Source organism: Pleurodeles waltl, chromosome 6 (genome assembly GCF_031143425.1).
Source record: "Pleurodeles waltl isolate 20211129_DDA chromosome 6, aPleWal1.hap1.20221129, whole genome shotgun sequence".
NCBI lineage: Eukaryota > Metazoa > Chordata > Amphibia > Caudata > Salamandridae > Pleurodeles > Pleurodeles waltl.
Window position 1 is genome coordinate 1,188,898,155 of NC_090445.1, and position 21,551 is coordinate 1,188,919,705.

At 41.3% G+C, this 21,551-nt stretch overlaps 1 protein-coding gene across 1 annotated transcript in view; it reads right to left on the bottom strand.

Moving 5' to 3' along the window:
* The window catches only part of TLL2 (tolloid like 2), a 1,863,287-nt gene that overhangs the window by 302,171 nt on the left and 1,539,565 nt on the right, over positions 1-21,551 (bottom strand). Inside the window, exon 15 of the mRNA XM_069240439.1 lies at positions 1,570-1,730. Within this exon, the coding sequence (XP_069096540.1) occupies positions 1,570-1,730 (161 nt within the window). The remainder of the gene's footprint in view (positions 1-1,569; positions 1,731-21,551) is intronic.

Genomic DNA, 21,551 nt, shown 5'->3' on the forward strand with positions numbered 1-21,551 from the left:
GTAGGTCTAATTATATATCGAACTGATATAGAAAGAAGCTGTCTGCGGGCATGGCATCCTCATTTACTATGACCGGGTAGAGAAGAGCTTGATTCACAATAACATAATTTATCAATCCCTACGTGAACCTTAACAGATGGCCAATGAAAAATTAACATAGCTGGTTAGACTCACAGTCCACAATTGTATTTTCTCTAAAGGACTTCCTAGATGTAGACCTCTTTGCATGTGCCTTTCTGGACGACAACTAGAGTCAGATTTTTATAATCTTGTACTTTTCCAATGGCTAATAAGGCTTTTATTTTGACCAGTGTTCTCAATAATTGGATGCAGGCCTAGATGCATTCTAATATTCAGCACCATGAGTCTCTCAGTTATACACACTTCAAAATCTGCAAAAATAAGTATAGGGGAGATGAACTTTGTCTAGGGAGCTACAATACAAATAGTTGCCAAGCATACCACGGTCTTTACTACGGATGTATGCATCATTGCATATCTTTGTGAACTGGGGCTCAAATAATGTTTTTTGTTTATAAAAATTATTTTGCTATTAATTATTAAGAACTTAGTTTTGCCAGGTTGCATACGCTAACAAAATAGCTGGTAGTCTTCTAGTACATTTGCTATGCAAGTACACTTTTCTAATATTGCCACTGTTTTGCAGCAGAATTCACAAAGTCCAGGGAAAATAAATAGTCAGAAATTACTCAAGTAAGATTAACCTAGTACTTCAAATTTATTTTAATTGCATTCTTCGATTCAGATTCTATAAATTAAGATTGGGGTTTTATCCTGCGAAAAAGATGTTTTAATAATTTAATTATGACTTTTATGCAAACATGTACACTGCAAAGGATGCCCTGCATGACAGATATTCAAACAACAATGCAACTCTAATTCATTTCTATACAGTTATCAACCTGTTTTGGGTTTTTTGGGGGAGAAGTGTCACTCAGAAGGGAGTTACCTTCTTTTTCCAACCGCTACGTCTTCTGCTATTTCTGGTTTCCCCCTCTCCTCCGTATCCCAATCAGAATGGTTTCTCCTAACTTCCTTCACACTCACTATCTTACCTTCTCTCTCCATAACCATCTACTAATCAATGTGACCATTCCTAATGGTAGATAACCATTACTTCATTTGCAGCATTTGTAACATGAGAGTCAGTGCACACCTTAATCTACACATTTGTCTGACTCAAATTACAATTCTGACTAGAGAAGAAGAGATGAGATCCAAAAAATCTCATACAACAGAAATGCCCAGATTTGCTGCATACAATTAACATATGGAGTAAATCTAATGAACACATCTTGATATCAATATCCAACCTGCCTTTGTAAATTTAATAAACAAGACTACTCAGTAAACTATTTGCTGGATTTTTTACTGAAAGAAATGTGAACTGTACAATATTTTAGCTTTTACAACAGATATTGTTATGCAATTTTGTATGTGGTCAAAATACATGCATATTCATAAAGACGACTGCATAACATACCTATTCTCCACGCGGTAATCAATTCAGAAATATCCCATTATAATGGATAAACACATGCCACTTACGTCATTCCCCTCAAGTTCAAATACTTCAAATTGAATGGATATTCGGTATTGTGCAGGGGCTACCACTTGCCACACACAGTTTTTGTTAGTTGGGTACTCCTTGGGCCAGCCGGGACTTGTGATTGTGCCATTAAGCTTGGTAAGAAATCCTCCACAGGCAGCTGCGAGTATAAAAAAAAAAATCAAACAATTGGGGTTCATTGAGGAATGCATTAAGTATTGTACCTGTAAACAACTCAAGATGTTACTTTAAAAAAAACTAAAATAACACAAGAAGAGTGAATTGCCATCTTCAGCGTTTAGTGAGTTAAGCTTACATTTGGTTGCTCAGAATTAAACAAGGCTTATATTTTTTAGACATGAGCAGCTAAAAGAGAATTCTTCCCCTGCTGAACCCCACATTGGATGGTCAAAATGAGTACAGTTACTGTGCTTTTTCTGGAAGGCGCATGGCAGGACCTGGAGGCAAACAATTACTAGTTTTGAAATGGTGTGGAACTGTATGTAGTTCGAAGCAATGGATTAAAAAGAAATAAGTAATAAAATAAATGACAATGTTCTGACCAGCATTCATTTTCATGCAAATGGCCTTTACAAACCATTTGCATCCAAATTGTTTGATTCAATAAAAATACTATTTAAAATGAATGGCTGACACAACTCACCCAGAATTGCGACAATGTTTCGCTTGTTTGAGTGTTAAGTTTGTGGCATTGGTCAAACGTTTTAGGGTATAAAGAGGGAGGGATATGGGCGTCCTTAGTGGAGTTTTATTTAAGTTCAGTCAATAACCTCTTGGCGGCGAGAATAGCGACTCTGGATACCAGTAGCTTTTTATATCTGATTGTATTAACTTTTACAATACAAAGATCAATAGAAAAACGTGCAAGTGGGTATCAGATGTCTTGCAAAATATTACCACAATGGTGTGTACAGCAGTCCTATTCAATAGAACTGTTCAACATAAATGTCAGGTCTACACATAGCAACACAAACAAATAACAGAAGGAATGCTGAACATTATCAAACACTCACCCCCATTCACATATCTGGATTAGATCTATTGTTTGTTGCTCACCATGCCACCCCAGTTTGGACCCAGCCATATGCAAATCAGACTGGACTCCTGACCCTGCTTCTCAATGGGAACAGTCCAGCCCAAACTGCCAGGCCATATCCTCCCTGGACCGGAAACAAGCATTCTGGGACTGGTTTGGGGTATCGCCCATCATCAGCTAGAGTAGCTTGAATCCAGTGGCACAGTGAGCACAGCACCCATGTCTGGGCGTATCCTTCCCACTTCGGACAACAAAAGCAAAAAGAACAGATGATGGATGGAATCTCAACGAGTGTTTCTACTAAATCTAATCTTTTCTAATGTCATCTGCTGCAAGAATCAAAATTCGTTTCTGCAGAATATACAGTAATTGTGATTACTTTGAAAGTGCAGGCTTTCATTGCCATCTTCATCAGCACATATTAAACAGGAAATCATTCTTGATATCTATCTGCTACCGTCTAGTTTTTAGGTTTGGCTAGGGACAGCTTTAGCTGTCTCACATAGAGCTTTTACAAGCAATCTAACACAGCATACACAATCCATGCAAATGAGAGGATGAAGGTTTATCCCTCTTTAGCCACTGGGTGTTTTAAGTGACATTCATGTATTGCTTAGTCCAGATTCATCATCCATCCTGTCATTTATGTTGTTTAGAGTATCACCTCTGGAAAATAAAAGCGATCAATTTATTGGTAGAATAGTTGCCTTAGTCTGCACATATTTATGTTGGCACCATACTTTTTATTATTGCTGAGCCAGCTATTGCCTGATGGGACTCCAGCTCCTCACCCCATATGCTTAAAACCCCCAAATCTGCAACAAGTACCACCCAGACTTTATTTACTCCATCATGAGAGCATATATTCCATATCCCTGACATAAACCATCCACAAACCTACCATGGGTTTGGAGTAGTATGACACATACTAGTAAAGTTGTGGTTGGAGGTATGAAACAAGTATCTGGACATAGGTATACATTAAGGCATATATGTATACCTAATACAATACTGGCAAGGGGCAATGAAGCAAGAATGGGGTCCAAGGAAGAATAAAGAACTGGTGATTCTTAACAGGGTGAGTACAGGGGCTGCAGAGTTTATAGTGAGGAGGTGGACCATTTAAGGCATTGAAATACAGTGCTCTTTAAAGAGGTGTGTCTGCAAATCTTTCCTTAATTAATTAAAGTAGGGAACACTGATGGTGTGGTAGATCGTGGGTGCATAGGCAAGTCCTGTTTCCTCTTTTTTTCATTTTTACATTTATTGTAGCCCTGGCTGTGAGTCGAGAGCCAGGAGAGATGGAGAGTTCATCAGCCAGACAGATGTGTGGGTGCTGTTCTTCATAGCTTTGTAGATAACACGTTTTATCTTTGAGATGTTGCAGGCATGTCGGGATAGAGGATGTGGTTCCATCAGTGCCAGGATGATGTGGTTGATTTTTTTCAGGACCTGCTGAGACATCCTTTGGGGCATAGGATGTCCCCTTTCAGTTGGACCAGTGTGGTTTGATAGGCCATGAAGCAGGATATTTCGATGTCGAGTTTTAGGCTTTGGCAGCAGTTTTACATGATGCCAATCTCTGGAATAATGTTTGCCCTCCAACACATCACATGATGGTACAGACTTCAGAATAGTGTGTGCTCTGGCAATAGATTGGCAATTTGTACAATATTACAGAGATATATTTTCATACACCCACAGTTACGCCTAACTAAAATTGAGAGTGAAGGCTTGAAACCATATCTACCAAGTTATCTTTGTTTAACTTGAAAATATTCCAGACTGTGGGAGGCAGGTTTTGGCCACATCAGATAGGGACTCTAAAAGGTAGAGAAATACTATGGCTTTAAACCAAAAAGCTTGCCTTTCTGTTAGTGACAAAATATGAGTTAAAGCCCTCCTTACCAAGTGTCTTCCTCTTGAAGCAATACCCAGGATGGCTTGAAGCAGACTGAGTCACTTAACCTCTTGACTGCAATGTCCCCCACCCAAATGATTGCTGAGCCTTTTTTGGATGTTTGCAGTAGCTTGTGCTTAAACCTGAATATATATATATATATATTTTTTTTTACCACAAAAGGTATAGATGTCAAATGTACATATGTTTTTCCCCCAGCTTCCTAAGGATTCTAAAGGTAGCCAGGGCTTGCACATACTGCTGGTGCTACATTTTGGTTTTTGGAGGAAAAATGTGCTACGCAAGAAAATGCATCTATTGTTTTTCTTTAAAATAGCACAAACAAAATATTTGCAGTGCTAGGATCGCCACCTTTCTAGCTTTCAGGAACATGCAGAATTGTAGCAAAACGATTTTCCTACCATCATTTTTGCATTTTTCTAAGAGGTAGCCCATTTTTCAAAAAAATGTTGGTTGCAACCTACTTGCAGTTTGTCATAGATCTAAAACCCTGGGTGATCTCAGAAAGCTATATATTTATGAAACACAGAGAAAATTCAGAATTCAACAAAGGGTCTTTCGTGTAGATGCATCAAGGTTTTCACAAATAAACTAATTGTTAAAATAATACTCATGAGAATCAGCAGGGAAAACAGCCTTTTATGACAATGTTAAAATTTGATTTTTTTTTGTCACTACAGGGAACAGTGAATTTGCAATAGACCCTTCTGGTAGCAAGGACATATAGGGTTTCTAAGTTCTTCAAAAAACATGTGATTCCCTAAGTCAACAACTGAGATGCACTTTATAATTGTATACTGAATATACAGCAATTCAAATGGTAAATATAAGGAATTTAATATTAGTATCAAGGAATTCTATGCGTTTCTGAAATGTACACAAGAAATTGAGTTTAAGAACAGTATTTATTTGTTCACCTCAATCTGTGGTTATTCTTACTATCGTGATTTGGAGGGCATTTCTCAAAATATCTTCTTTCAGGCACACTGACTTACATTTGGAAGCCACAAATGCAGATAAATCCAATAGATAATAGCACATGTTCAACTATTCTGCTTTTCACTTGTCTCCCATTAAAATGGTGCCCCACTTAGGTGGGGGGCTAGCACCCATGACAGGAAAGGGCCCAAAAAGCAAAATGACCTGGGCCTGGCCACCACTCAGGGAAATGTACCAATCCCAAACATTTCTGAAAAACAGACCCCTCAGGGGAGGGGTTTTGAATTCTCTGGGGATCAACAAGTTTCCCACCACCCACTGTTCTGACACATCCCCTGATAACAAAATGGTACCCTACTTGTGTGGGTTTGCCTAGCACCTGCCACAGAAAGGGCCCAAAACTCTACATGGATAGATCGGATTTTTTAACTCAAAACAACTCTTTTTTTGCAATATGCATGGCTGTGGAATTTGGCTTAGGCGGCAACCACCCAGGCAACCCTACCAAACCCAGATATTTCTGAAAATTAGACACCTGGCGATGTCGAGAGTGGTGTATAAACCTCACATATTAGCTAAAAAAACCTATTTTTCACTAGTTTTGTGTGGGAAAGTTCTGGAATCTAAGTGGATCCACAAATTTCTCAGCAAAAATCTCAGCATTGGCACGTCTCCTGATAAACTGCACCCCACTTGTGTGGGTGGGCCTAGCACCCACAAAAGGAAAGGCCTCAAAAACACTATGTGCAGACATCAACATTTCCTGCCAGAAGCTGACCTGATTTGGCAATGGGAGAAGTAGCAGTATTTTGGCCCAGTTTCAGCAGTTACCCAGGAATACCAAGCAAACCCAAACATTCCAGAAAGTTAGACACCCAGGGGAGTCTAGGGTGGTGTTTCTTGCAAGGATCCAAAGATTGGAACAAATGAGGGAAGGCTGGGTGGTAGGACCTCAGTGGATCCCTGAACATTTCTGAAGTTTCAGTCTGAGAAATGCAAGAAGAATGCATGATATAAGGCGAAGTGTGAGGTTTGCTGGAAACTGTGGGTAAGAAAACAGGTACACAAACTTGGACTTCCCCCACGTGTCTAGTTTGAAAAAAATGCCTGGGTTTGGCAATATTCCCTAAATGCCAGAAAAGCGCCGGCCAAAATACTGCAGCTTCCCCTACTGCTGTGGTCTCCACTTTGCATTTTGGGGCCTTGTTTGTTGCGGGTGCAAGGCGAGCCACAAAACTGCAGTAATATTTTTTTCAGGAGAAGTGTGGGAAGATTGGGTGGTAAGATTTTTGTGGATCACTGCAGATTCCATAAGTTTAGGTCACAGAAACCTAAGGGAAATGTGTGTTTGTAGACAATGTTTGAGGTTTACAGGGCATTGTGGATAAGACAGCATAATGGGATCCAAGTAAGGTACATTGCCCTGGACTTATCTGGGTGTCTAGTCTTCAGAAATGTCTGGGTTTGGTAGGTTTCCCCAGTTGCAGGTGACACCTAGAGAAAATAGTGCAGCAACTCAGCATGGCAAGTGGGATGATTTGGGGATTCTGCCCCTCTGTGCTGGCCCATATTAAAAAACAAAGCCTAATAGAATCAAAATGACCTCTTACTTGCCATAGTGATGTTGATAATTTAGTCCCTAGGGGAACAGAAATATTGTTGAGCCTTTAATGGATAGATCTGATGTTAGGACACGCCAGACCCCACCTCATCCAGGTTACCCCTTTCAGGGTGGGAGGATGGCTCAAAACCAGGTTGGGACACTGGCAACTCTTTGTTTTGCTCAAACGTAATATCCCTGGTGTCCAGTGGGATTTTTAATGCACTGGGTTTAGCTTAAGGACAACTTCTCTAAACAGGACAAACCTATCTGCCCCCCAAGTAGATCTTTTTCTGTCCCATCTCACCTGCCAGATTCCAACTTTCTTCAGTTGGCATCCTGATCGGATGGCTCAAGCGATAGATGCATGTCTCCAAGACTGGTCTCTGTCTCGGGGGTTGTGCGTTTCCCCCATTCATAATGATCACTAGAGTCCTTTCACAGATTCAGAGGCAAGCGACAGTAGTCATTCTGGTGACTCTGATTTGGAAGGCTCAGTCTTGGTTTCCAGTTCCTCTGGGGATGGCGTGTACCTGTTCGGTCCGAATTTCTCACCGACAGAACCTGTTGTTGAACCCAGTGGGACATCCTCAACTACTGATATTGTCCAAACAATTCACTGTGCTAGCCTAGATGTTTTCAGGGAGGGATGTAATATGCCAGGACTTAGGCAACACGCTAGATTCTATATAGAGCAATCCTGGTCAGCTAATCCCCATAAACGCTGTGCCTCTGCATAGCGGAGATGGGTACAATGGTGTAATAAACTGGATTCTGATTTATTGGTAATTAATTTTCTGTTCTTCTTGGCAGATTCAGGTATGGCTTACAGGTCAGTAAATAATTTGTGATCCACAATTTCAGCAGGTCATTATCCACTGGAAGGTAAACTAATTGGGGGACATCCTTTGGTGTGTATGCTGGTGAGGGGCATTCGACTTTCTAAGCCTAAGCTTCCGAAATATTCAGTTTTACGGGATGTCAACACTGTTCTTTGTTTTTTTAGAACAGTGGCTGGATAATTCGCCCTGAAAGCAACTATCGGTTAAGCTTACAATCTTTTTATGCCTAACGTCCTGCAAGAGTGTTTCGGATGTTCATGCTCTGGATTTTTCAAGCCGAGTATTTTCTCCTGAGGCAGTCTCCTTTTCTATTTGTAGGCACACTAAAACAAATACCACGTCTGTGTTTTATCCAGCTTTTTTCCAATAATGCAAAATAATGTGTGGCACACTTTTTGAAACTGTGTGAATCATGTACTACAGAACTGAGACAAGACCATAGTGGACAATTGCTAATTGGTATGCAGAAACTGTTTAGGCCAGTGCCTGAGGCAAAGTTGGCTAGGTGGGTGTGCTGGCTTCTACCAAAAACATGGATTGATATTTCTTGTTTCGCGCCCATTCCACTAGGGGCGCCATGGCCTCCAAGTCCTTTGCTTTGGGTTCCCATTGGGAAGATATTATGAACACGGCCGATTGGTCATCAAAGTCTACTTTTCAGGCCTTTTATTATAAACCTATTGTGGATATTGCTTCATTGGTGGTACCACAGCTTTAAAAAAGCATAATCAGAGCCTCCAGTCCTCACACAGACAAACAAATGTTCTAGCTTACAATGCAAGAATTTTAAATTCTGTTAAAGACACGGAGGAAGGTCCCACTGAGGACCTGTCTTTATGTTATGTATAAGCATTCTGTTTTATGACATCAGCATGTTTGGTCTATGCCAATATAAGTGTTTGACCATTCCTGTTGTGAAAAATTAAGTTTATATACTGACTACGTAAGTCAGAGTTTATGGCTTGACTTTTTTCTTTTTTCTGTTCTTCAGAAAATTATCAGTAACAAGGTTGAAGAGGCAATGGACATTGCAGTTGTTGTTTAAAGAGGGGACCTAGGTTCTGGTCCAAATCTGCAGGTGCATCCCTAGGTTGAAGCAGTTCGGTTCAGCCTGTAGTTTGATGCCTTGAAAACAGTTAACAAGTTAATTGTTGTAACATGTTGTTTTTTCTGGGTTCGAACTCTCATCATGTTGGTGTTAATCGGTTAGGTAAGACTGTTACATTTGGTTCTACACAGCAAAGAAAGAGGAATCAAAGTGGTGGTTCCAATACTTACAGTGCTGCCTTCACTGTGATTGGGGCATGTGATAGCCGTCATGGACAGTCTGTTCATGGGATATGTGGTTTTTAAGTTTAATGTGTTTTAATTGGCTCCTGTTTTTTCATGCAGTAAAGATAAAGTCTCAATGTCCTTAATAGAATTAACAATTCTTGTAGCATAAACTTGAAAATATTTTATTGGAAGGCAATTTATTGTTGTCATGTGGGTACATTTAATGTGCGTGCTAACCACCGTTTGTGGTTGAATTTTATGTGTATAACTGTTTGGGTCTTACAATCTTTGCAGCGTAGCTGATATGGCATCCACTATTAACTTGCTTGGTGGAGTGAATTTTATGGTTTTTGAAGTAGTAGTGAATAATTTCAAAGTTATTTAGACAACAATTTTATAGAACATTGAAATTCTCTTCTTTTATTTCTAGAGCTAGATGCTAAAATTATAACCATCATATTAATATTATGCATTAGACTACTGAGCTGCTTTTTGCTTCTAGGAAAGGAAAGGAATGTTATTTACTCCAAGGTCTGTATATGATGGCAGCTATCAACATTGACATTTTAAGTGTTTTTAGTATACTTTTTGCATTTTTATGCGCTGTATTTGTGGTACTTTTGTTCATTTGATTCGACTGGAATCTGTTCACACCGTAACCATGTCAACGATATAGGTAGTGGAAAACTGTAAATATGAATTTGTGGGAGATATTTAATTGTTTCTTCCACACATGATTTCAATTAGTCATCAGGGGCACCTTTAATTAGGAATTCAGCTTTGTCTTTTTTTCTCATTTCTCTTTTTTCCCTTTTCTACTTTGTTTACTTGTCTCATGCATAATAATGTACAAGAGGCTTAATTATTACAATTTATAAGGTATGCATATTGCAGCCTATTCTGAGTTCCATGAGAACTTGCTTTGCAGATTTCTATTGGATGGCATGCTTGTTCTCCCTTGACTTCAAAGTATCATTGTTAAAATCGTTCTTCCCTCTTTTCCATCATCATCGGTCTTCCCGCTTTCCCATCATCATGGGAGGATACATAAAAATGTATTCTGCTATAAAATATGTTTGTATTACATTTTAGAGTCAATGTTCTAGTTAACAGTATCCGGTATTATCATTCAATGTCTGTAATTTCTCTTTCTGTGCTTTGTTCTTTTGTTCATTTTGTTATTTGCTTGTTCTCTTTATGGTTCCTTCTTGTTATGACATTTGGCTTGTCACTGCGTTATTTACTGTGATAAATCTCAGGCCCTGATGAAGTGACACATTACCTTGCTGCAGTCGCAAAACGTGTCGGCTTCTTTTGTTTCCTTATAATCATCAATGCTTTTTTTCTAACCGAATATTAAAATAATATTATCGACCCTCAGTAACTTAATTATTCTTGTGTCTCTTGAAATCTGGTACATGAATTTCTCACTTTAAGATTATATTTGTAAGATATGATCACAAAATCTACAAACAATAATTACACATCGATCTCAGACATTATCCTTTTGAAATACTATGTCTTCTGACAAATTGCTGGTTATTCTTTTAGCATGGTGATTGTTTTTTACCTTTCTTTCTCGACTGTAAGGTGAGAGGAGTTTTTAACGTGAATTATATGACTATTATATGACAATCTTGCTCTAGCAATAGGAGTATGCAAGCAATGGCTGTACGATATTGTTTTTACAGCACACAACACAATTTAATCACCTGTAAATGAACTGTATGCATCTGGCAGTTAGGAAAGCAAAAATGAGGGACATTTATTTTGCAATTCCGAAGTGTGCTGGAAACAAAGATTTTAATAGAACCAAAACAAATCAATACATTACTTGGTCATGCAAAAATGAAAAATGTACATAATCTTATCAATACAGCTGTATGTCTGTGCAAATGTGGTGTTGATTTCAATTGAAAATGTGCTGTCTGTAATGTCAACGCGCTAGCTTACAATGCTTTAGTTACATTCACAAATCACCCTGCCTCACGTCCATTTAAAAAGTAGGTGGGCTGCAAAAAATGCTGTTCACAAAATTGGGTAGTGATTCTAAAATGTTTGGGAAACACTGCACACCTTTTAATCCCACTCCCCACGCCATAACTCTCATTAATGAATCCACATGAAACTCAGCATATAAGAACTAAGTTGAACATGCCAGGTGCCAGATAAATTTCATATACATCTATAAAATGGCACCAAAGGTATTACCAAATCAAATTATTTTTGCCCTCCCATCCATTTTTCTGGTGCTCAATAAAAACAAATATCTCCGCTTAATTTGCTGACAGAATACGTCTGTATGTACAGTTTAATTTAAACAGTGCAAAAGTTAGCAAATGATCACTTTTTGTGACTGCCTTTTTAACACTGCCCTTCAAACCCCCATGAAGGATGTGAACAAAACTTGTCATAGCAAATGAGCTCTAAATGTGCTAAATATTTACCTTATTCTTCAAAAGATACCACTGTTATTAGTAAATTAACACCGTTTGACCCCCTACCCTTTTAACTGTCCTCCTTGCACAAATTTATAGATATGAAGAATAAGCTACACATATTAAGTGTCTACCAAATGTTGTGCGAATTCAGAAAAATATACATTTACAACTTTCAAGATAGCTCTCTCTTTTAACCCTTAGAAGCCTTGCGAATATCTATACTAACATGTCAAAAAGCGTCTAAGCAAGCAAAAGCACTCCTCTGTTTAAAGCACTAGTTCTCTTCCAAGTATGGTGTCAGTCAATTCAGCACTTTTCATAGCTGGAAGCAATGATTCCGATGGGCGTTAGGATGATAAATACTGTTTTTTGAAACCCTTTTTATTCCCTGCCTCTTCCCCCCACCCCCAACTGATTTGCTCATACCATGCCGAACTAAAACTAGATGAATATATATTTTTGGAAAAGTTTAATCAAGATTCATCGAACATCAACCAAAAATCCATTTGAATGGAAATTGTGGCCTCAAACTGAGCACCATGTACACCTCTGTGGATTCTGACCCTAAGGGTAACAGTGCGGGGCAGAATTAAGGGAGGTGATGTGGGTTATCAAATAATAACTCCACAAAGCACACATTAACACTTAATAATTTAATTTCCAGACAGTGCTCTCACTTTTAAATAGACAATGTTCTTTAATTCAAACACAATTAAATATCAAACATAAATTAAAAATGTACAGAATGGGAACCCAATCTCACCTGTTTCTCCTGTGAAAAAACTAATTAAAGGCGCTGTATTAAACAACATAAAGCCCATTCCTATGGGCATTGATTTCACAATATAAAAGCCTTGCGTATTTTGTTTGTTGTCAAGTTCCCAATGTAAAACACGTATTGTATTTGCAAGAGAGTTCACAATATTAAACACCTACTCCTTGTATTCGCCAGAGAGTATGCAACAGGGGCATTGTCAACCCCTTAGTTTAGCAGCTACAGCGGGGGTGGGGGTTGTGATTGGCCTCTTCTGTCTGCAATTCAGCAAACATAGGCTCATATTTGTTGACACGAGAGTGAGTGGAAGGATGGATATGTGATTGAAATGGTGGATGGGTGGTTGAGTGATGAATGTATAGTGCATGGATGAGTAAGAGAAAGGATTGATGAGTGAACGAGAGGAAGAATGGATTAATTGATGTTTGCGAAGGTGGATGAATGGATGATGAGAAAAAGAATGGATGGATAAGTTGAAGGGTAAAGGAATGGTGAACGGATGGATAGATGGAATGGATGGATGGAAAGATTGAAGTTTTGATGGACAGATGACTGAAAGGATGAATGGATGAGTGAAAGGATTGATGTAAGGATAGCTGAGTGAAAGAATCGATGAATGAGTGAGTGGAAAGATAGGTGGATGGCTGGATCAAATGGTGGACGGATGGATGAGTTAAAAGGTGAATGATGCGTGAGAGAGAGGATGGATGAATGAAAAGGTAAATGGATGGATGTAAATAAACGGTGGATGGATGGGTGAGTTCAAAGGTGGATGATAGATGCATAGATGAATGTGTGATAGGATGGATGTAAGGAAGGGTGAATGAAAGATGAGTGAAAGGATGGATAAGTGAGTGCAAGGATAGATCCATGAGTGAAAGGGTAAATGGAATGATCGATGAGTGGATGGCTGGGTGGATGGACTGAGTGAAAAGGTGGATGGATGAGCAGATGGACAGATGAGTGACAGGCTGGATGTATGAATGGATAATTGAAAGAATGAATGAGTGGAAGGGAGGGTAGAAGAACAAAGGGGTGGACAGATGGATGAGTGAAAGAGTGAATTGATGGATAAATAAGTGAAAGGGTGGATGATAGATGAGTGAGTGAAAGGAGGATTGAGTGGATTGATGAATGAAAGGATGAGTGGCTCAGTGAAAACATGAATGAATGGATGAGTGAGAGGGAGGATGGAAGGATGAATGGAGTGAAAACATGGATGGGTGAGTGAAAGAGTGGATGATGAATGGATGAAAGGGGGTGGATAAATGAAAGGTTGTGTGACAGAGTGAAAGAAATGGATATGTTTGATGCAGCAGCATTGTCAACTCCCCATATTAGCAGCTACATCGGGATGGGGGTTGTGATGGGCCTCTTCTGTCTGAAACTTGTCAGACATATGGATGGATGGCTATGTGACTGAAATAGTGGATGAGTGGTTTAATGAAGGGGTGAATGTATAGATGCATGGATGAATGAGAGAATGGATGGATGAGAGAAAGGATGGATGAGAGGGAGGGTAGATGATGGCTGGATGAAAGTGTGGGTGGATGGATGAGTCAAATGGTCAATAGATGGACAAGTGAGTGAAAAGGTGGATGGATGAGTGAGTTAAAAGATGGGTGGCTGAGTGAAAGGGTGGATGAATGAAAGAGAGGCTGGATGGATGGCTAGTGTGAAAGGAAGGGTGAGTGAAAGGCTGAGGAATGAGAGAGAGTGGATGGATGAATGGGAATAGATAAATCAAAGGCTGGATGACTGAGTGAAATGACATAAATGTTTGATAGAAAGGCTTAAAGAAAGATGGATAGGTTTGGATATGAATGGGTGGACAGATGGACGGAATAGTGAGAGACTGAATGTTGGATGAAAAACTGACTGGATGACAATTTAAAGATGAAAAGATGATTATCCGCAGGTGGATGGAAGGATGAAAAGATGAATGGATAGATGCTTGGATGGAAGAGACAACCAAGCTCTTCTAGGGAGGGTCGCAATGACCTGCTTCGCTTGCTCGGTGCCGTATGACCTTTGGTTCTAAGTGGGCAGTGTTTTAATTTTCTGGCTACTGCCTTTGTTTGCAATGTAAATCCTGCTAAAAACGTGTCAAGAGAATTCACAATGCAAAACTCTTTCCACGTTATTTCACATGAGAACTGTGCTCTATCAGTTATGGGCAATGAAGTTACATCAAAAGTTGGCTAAAATTGCTGCTGAATTAAATGCTTGTAAAGATTATTAAAGGAGTGGAGTAACTGCCATGCTTTTAGACTGCTTTTTGATTCTTTGTACATCTGGCTAGAGACAATTTTAGCCGCTTTTTTGACAATCTTCTTCACAGACATTTGATTAGACAACAGCTATGTCAACACGTCTATGAAATGATATCATTGCGTAAAACCGACAGACTAACCGCGTTAAATACGTAGGAAGTGCCATTGCATGGTCTAACTCCATGACAAATACAGAAGTAAGGGATTTTACATGTTAACTCTCTGGCAAATACAACAGGAAGGGCACTCTTGAGTGCATAAACAAGTTCGTGCTGTTTGGCACAAGCACAATATAGTGATGGTACATTGTGACACACCAGGTCTACCTATCAAGCTCACTGAACTGCTCATGTGCCCTGCACATGGGGGCTACCTTTGGAGAAAGTAAAAAAACTTCTAGTCAACCACTAGCACAGTTCTCCTAGAGAAAACAATGGATGCAGGGAAATAAATTAACCCCGTATAGAAGTTAATGATAAATCAATTGTTAATTCTAAATTGTGTATATATGAATATATACACCCACACATACACACATATATAGATATATAGTGATAAAAATGTAAGTATATGTATGTTTATTTTTATAAATGTAATAACACTTTAATTTGAAACAGTAACTTTAATTTAATTTTAAAATATGCAATTGCAAAAATTAATCACAAAAAATCGCTTTTAACCGCTTTTTTGCTTACAAATTATATAAAAAAAGGAGCGTAGGTGATGATATTTGTATGCTGTTTAAAAAATATTTCTAAATTAATTATTCAATTTTTTATTTTTTTTTCCTTTTGTGAGAAAGATATTAAAATGGAAAACAGCAGTGTATACGTAGCTGAACATGGCACTCTCGAAAACACAATTAGTTAACACGCTAAAATAATTAGGCAATCACGAAACATCAATTTGTTCGGTATAAGGCTATTCATCAATACAGGGCATTTATAAAATAAATCAGTTGTTCACATACGGCTTTTAGACATTGTCGATCTCCGTTATTTTGATTAATTGTAAGCTTTATATTGCATAGAGCAGTACATTGTTCATTACCATTCCCTCATTGTAGTTCGGCTTTCCTGAAACAATCGTTCTATAATTTGTACTTTGGCGAGTGTTATTGCTAACACAATTCTCTCGTACCTCCCTGGGACTAATACAGAAAAACCGAATATCAATTTAGGAGTATGGAAAATTGTTATGTCGGAGAGTCTATCGAGCTCCCGAAACACCTGCTGCCAATATACTTACATTGATTGACATTCTATAAAAACACGTAAGGTATCAGCCTCTCCATTCAAGCAGCAAAAACATTTCGAATCCACTCGACAGCTCCAGGGAACAGACTTTTCTGGGTAAAATATATGTCCTGTATACATTTAAAAGGGTGAATTTTAAGTCGAGAAATATTTAAAAGTTAATGGATTTTATCAATAGTCTATAGTATTTCTGTATTACTAACTCAGCAAGTTTTAACGACCATTGGGTAGCAAGTAAGTGGTTGTATATTTTAACAGATAGTATACCCTACCTAGAATACCTTTATGTGTGGTGAAAGCTAGATCGTCCATATATATTTATTTGCAATGGGGCCCTGTGAGAAAACAGGGCTGATTGCAGAGGCCTCCTAACTTTTTGCCCCCATTTTCCACTTTATGCTGGTGTTTTCCTGACTCTGATGGTGCCCTGGGTACTGCTAACCAGTCCCAGGGCCTGTGCTCTGTGTAAAATCAATATGCAAATTAGGCTAATTATAATTGGCTAAGTTAACCTACCTATAAGTCCCTAGTATATGGTAGGGCATGTAGGTTTAGGGACCACAGCATAGGTAGTGCACCCATAGGTGCACTGCTGAGGTGCCCAGTGTCATTTTAAAGGCAGGCCTGCCTTGCTGGCTGCTTTTAAATTAAAGTTATATGCAAATTCGACTTTGGAATTAAAAGTAGTTCCAAAGTCTTAAACTACCTTATTTTTACATATAAGTCACCCCTAAGGTGTGCCCTATGTGCCCCTAGGGCTGGGTGCCATGTAACTATAAGCAGGGACTTTATAAAAATAGTTTTATATGCCCTGGTGAGGTAAAAACAGCCAAATTCGTTTTTCCCTCATTGTAGTAAATGGCCTTCATAGGCTAGAATGGGGAGACTTTGTTTTAAATTTTAAAGTCTCCTTAAAAGATGCATACCAAGAATTTGGTATCAAATTAATTGTTGTAATAAATCCCACAACTTCCAGTTGTTGGATTTAATATAACTTGTTCAGGTAAAACGTTTTAGACTTTACCTAAAAAGTTGCCATTTCAGCCCTGCATTGTTTTTGCTGCTGTGCTCTGATTGGTCAGCCTGCAGCAGCTTAGCCAAGCTGCCTTGATGAGGTGTGAAGTGGCCTGGCTTCACACAAAGGAATGTGCTTGTGGGAGAGAATCTCCCCTCAGCAGATGGTGAGGCAGGAAGGGGGAGGGCTGCCAAACTGGTCTTCAAAGACAGAGAAAGACATTTGGAGCAACCAGCAACACCCCCACATCCTGCAACCCCAGACAACTAGGTGCCCCCTTGATTAGATTAGGAGCGGGCAGGAGAGGGGTGTGTTTATGATTTTTAGCCACACCAGTGGGTGGGCTCAGCCAGATGTAACCTCCAAAAATCAGATTCAGCCATGTTGGATTTTTAGAGAATGTTGCCTTCTGGGATGGATTTTTGCCACACTTCCCAGGAAGTGGTCATCACAGGGGGACGACCCTGTACCAGATTGGAGAACCAGGACATCCCTGCTTTTCACCCAGGAGCAAGGATAAAACTGGCAGACCTGCACCCACACCTCAGATCCCCACCAGAATTCAACAAGAAAAGAACTAAAGGAGAAGAAGGACTGCCCTGCTGGACCCCTGGCCTGCACCTGGAATCTGCACTCAGAAGGACTGCACCAGCTGCACACTTGGGCTTCACCACAAGAAGGACTTTGCCTGGCTTCAACTGGTTCAAGGAGGGACTCCCTGTTTGCTACAGGTGAAAAATTGCTATCCAGAGTCCCCTGCACCAACTCCTGAAGAAAGTGACCAGCTGACCACTGTCCAGTGGCTAAAAAGGAGTTTGCGCCAGGTGCATTCTGGGAGTGGTAGTCCGCACTCCCCAAGGACCATCTCAGAACTTCTGGACCCTTGGGGTGAGCTGTGGACCTCAAAAGAACCTTAAAAGAACATCTGGATGAAGCCCCAGAAGTTTGGAGAAGATTTGAGAATTTTTGTAAAAAAGCTCCATAGAGGGACCGACCCGCCGCGGAAATTCTAGCCGGCTTGCCTCAACCGCGACCCGGCCTGATTTGGTGGTTCGTCCCGGTAAAGAAAAATCTCCGAAAAAGAGACTAAGTCCGAAGGTAAAAAGTTGACCGGGACCTCCCAGCCATCGTATCCGAGAAGGGCTCCATGGACGTCGGATCAAGATCCAGGTTTACCCCGGTCGAAGGATTTTCACCTCGAAAAAACGACTAAGTCCGAAGGTCAAAATCTCCACCGAGGAATCCAGCATTGCGTATCCGGAGAAGGGCTCCAGGAGGTCGGATAGGACTGGCAGGTTCGTCCCGCTGAAGAAAATCTTCAAAATAAAGACTAAGTCTGAAGGTAACTTTTTAACCGAGGCCTCCCGCGACCTGTAGCCGAGCAAGGCTCCATCGCGGTTGGCCTGAAAGTTTGACTTTGCCCCGGTCAAGGTGCAACCAGATGACCCGATTGGCGCTTTTTGTTTCTAAGCGCTAGAAATATAATAATTCTTTAAAAATTCATATCTCCGGTTCCCTTTATCCGATTTTATTCGTTTTGGTGTCATTTTAAAGATAAAAATATAAACTATTTTGATAAATTGGTTTTGGATTTTTAAACTGTTTCCTGTGTTTTATTTAATTACTGTTTTGTGATATTTGAATGCTTTACACACTGTCTCCTAAGTTAAGCCTTGACGCTCGTTGCCAAGCTACCAAGGGTTGAGCTGGGGTTAATTTACTGAGACCTAACTGGACCTAAGTGGAGGTTAGTGGCTTGTTGCTAGGTGTAGGTACCTACCTGCCCTTACCAATAACCCATTTTCCAACATTTTTGGTGGCAGCGGTGGGATCCTGTACTTGTGTTCAGTATCACGTTACAGTTTTAAGTAAAACAAATTAAAAATCCTTTAAATTGTCTTAGTGCAAAAAATTTTGTTGTTTTTTTTGTTTTTTTTTTTATTTTATTTTTATTTGGATTAATTTCTATTATTGAATTTTTGTAATTTTTCGAAATTATTGTTTCCAATTTTTGCAAAAAGTTTTTGTTGACACAAAACTAGGGAACCATGGAGCTTGATCTGGCTAGCCTACCCACACTGACAGTAGTCCAGCTTAGGGGGTTGTGTACTGAAAGAGGGTTGCCTGCAACCACTGACCTCAGGAAGCAAGTCCTGATCAAATCCCTGACAGCATGGGCTTTGGCCCATGAGGTAGACCTAGGGGAAGCTCCAGAGGAGGAAGAAACAGGGGAGGGTGCTAGCTCTAACCACTCAGGGGAGGGAGGGCATCTGAGCCTAAGTGAGGATGAGGAAGAACGGTCCTCAGTACATACAGTCACTAGGGGCAGACCCAAAGCTACTGGTGGGAAGGGGGTCCCTTCAGGAGGAGAGAACACATCCATCAGGGAAAGAGAGCTGGAGGCCCAGCTAGCATACATAGCTTTGGAAGCAGGCAAGCTGGCCCTAGAAAAGAAAAAGTGGGCAAAGAAAGAGAAAAGAGATGGTGGCAGCGACAGAGAAGTTGAGGTGTCCATGGGTGGGGGAGTTTGCCCCAGATTACCAAAGGGGGTGGTTTCTGCTTATGTAGAGGGGGATGATATAGATAAGTGGCTGGGGGCCTTTGAGAGGGCCCTCCAGATGAGGAGAGTCAAGCCTCAGTTCTGGGGTTCACTTCTTTGGGAGTTAGTTCCCAACTCTGGGAGGGATAGGCTCCTAACCATGAGGGGGGAGGATGCAGACTCATACCCCAGTATGAAGAGTTGCTTGACTAAAAAGTTTGGTCTGACCCCAGAGCAGTATAGGCTCAAGTTTAGGGACACCCAGAAGGTCAGTACCCAGTCTTGGGTTGACTTTGTAGACACCTCACTAAAGGCACTAGAGGGCTGGATTATTGGTAACAAATTAAATACTTATGAGGGGTTATACAATCTGATCATGAGAGAGCAAATCTTGACCAATTGTACCCAAGAAAGGTTACGCCAGCATCTAGTGGACTCTAAGCAGACCAACCCTAGAGAGCTAGGGGAGGCAGCTGATGAGTGGTTGAGAACCAGGGTGGTTGTCAAGTCCCAGGTGGGAGACTCCAAGAAGGGGGGGTCAGGTCCCCAAAAACCTAAGGAGGGAGGTGGTAAGACCACCACAGAGACTCCCTCTGTACCCCAGAACCCTAAGAAGGAGGAGAGTAAATCCCACTCCCACTCTGACAAGCAGAGACAGGGAGACCCAGGGTTAAAAAAAGCTCTTGGACAGTAGGGCTTGCTTTGACTGCCAGCAGACAGGTCACTTCAGAGGGGATGCAGCCTGTCCAAAGAAGGTGGTTAGCACTGGGCTGTCCAGTGTAGCCATGGAGGAGGACTCCTCAGATGATGAAGTCCTCCTAGCATTGAGCTGGGAGACAGGACCAGATGGTAAGCTGGTGATCCCTGAGGGTGGAAGTAGGCACTTCCACCCCATTCAGGTGAATGGGATCCCTACCACGGGCCTGAGAGACACCTGTGCCAGTCACACTATAGTGAGTGACCGGTTAGTGACCCCAGACATGTATGTCCCAGGAGAGACAAGGAAAGTCAGGATAGCCACAGGGGAGGTCACCACCAACCCTGTAGCCATAGTGCCCCTAGAGAGGGAGGGTATCCTTGACTGGTTTAGGGTGGTAGTCAGTGCTGACCTCCCCCTAGATTGTATCCTGGGCAATGACCTCCCAGAGGTGTGTCTGGTCCCAGGTGGGGCGGTCGCCCAGGGCGCCCCCCCAAACCAAAGTCCTGGGGAGTCAGTCCCTAGAGTTAGGAGACAGGGGTCCCCAAGAAAAGGAAAGAAGAAAAGGAAGGGTAGGCCACTCTTAAAGAGAGTTCCAGGGAGCCAAAGGCCTTCTGCCCCAGTAGGGGGGGAGCCCAGAGTTGGCACTGGTGAGGCCTCCCCTGACCCCAAGGAAGTCCTGAGTAGTCAGGCAGCTGTCCAGATGCAGGGTGTTGCCCCTGCACTGACAGAAGGGAGAGTGGAAGGAGGGTGTCTGCCACAGGAGGTGGTAGCCCCCCACTCTAGACAGCAAGAGGGGTGCCAGGACCCCAAAGTTGCCCCTAAAGCAGCTCAGCCACCTGTCAGTGGAGAGCTTAGGGTGTGGTTCTGGGTACTGACAGCTGTCAGTAGCCTCTGCTGGGTGCTAGCCTTCCTGGCAGCACTGTACTTGGCCTGGGAGGCAGACCCCAGGGCCAATAGCAAAGTAGGCCCCCTGACCCTGTTGGTCATGGTGGGGTTGCTCAAGTGTTGGGTGACCTCTTTGGGTAAGCTAGGTGTTGCCCTAGCAAAGTTAGGAGTAGGGGAGGTGGGCACCTCACTACCCAAGTTGGCAGAGAGAGAGGAGGAAGACCCCCCTATAGGGAAGTTTCAGTTTGAGATGGGTCCTTTCACTGTTGGGTTGGCTTCACTACCCAGAGGGAGTGACCATGACAGGAGGATGTAAGGCAGAGTAGGCCCTGCAAAGGGACAACCAGTTTTCTTCACTGTCTTCCTCGCCTACCAAGCCAGGAAGACTCTCCCAGGGTTGGGCTGAGTCTCCTGGGCGTGTGGGCTGGGGGGGGCTTGTGTGAGAAAACAGGGCTGATTGCAG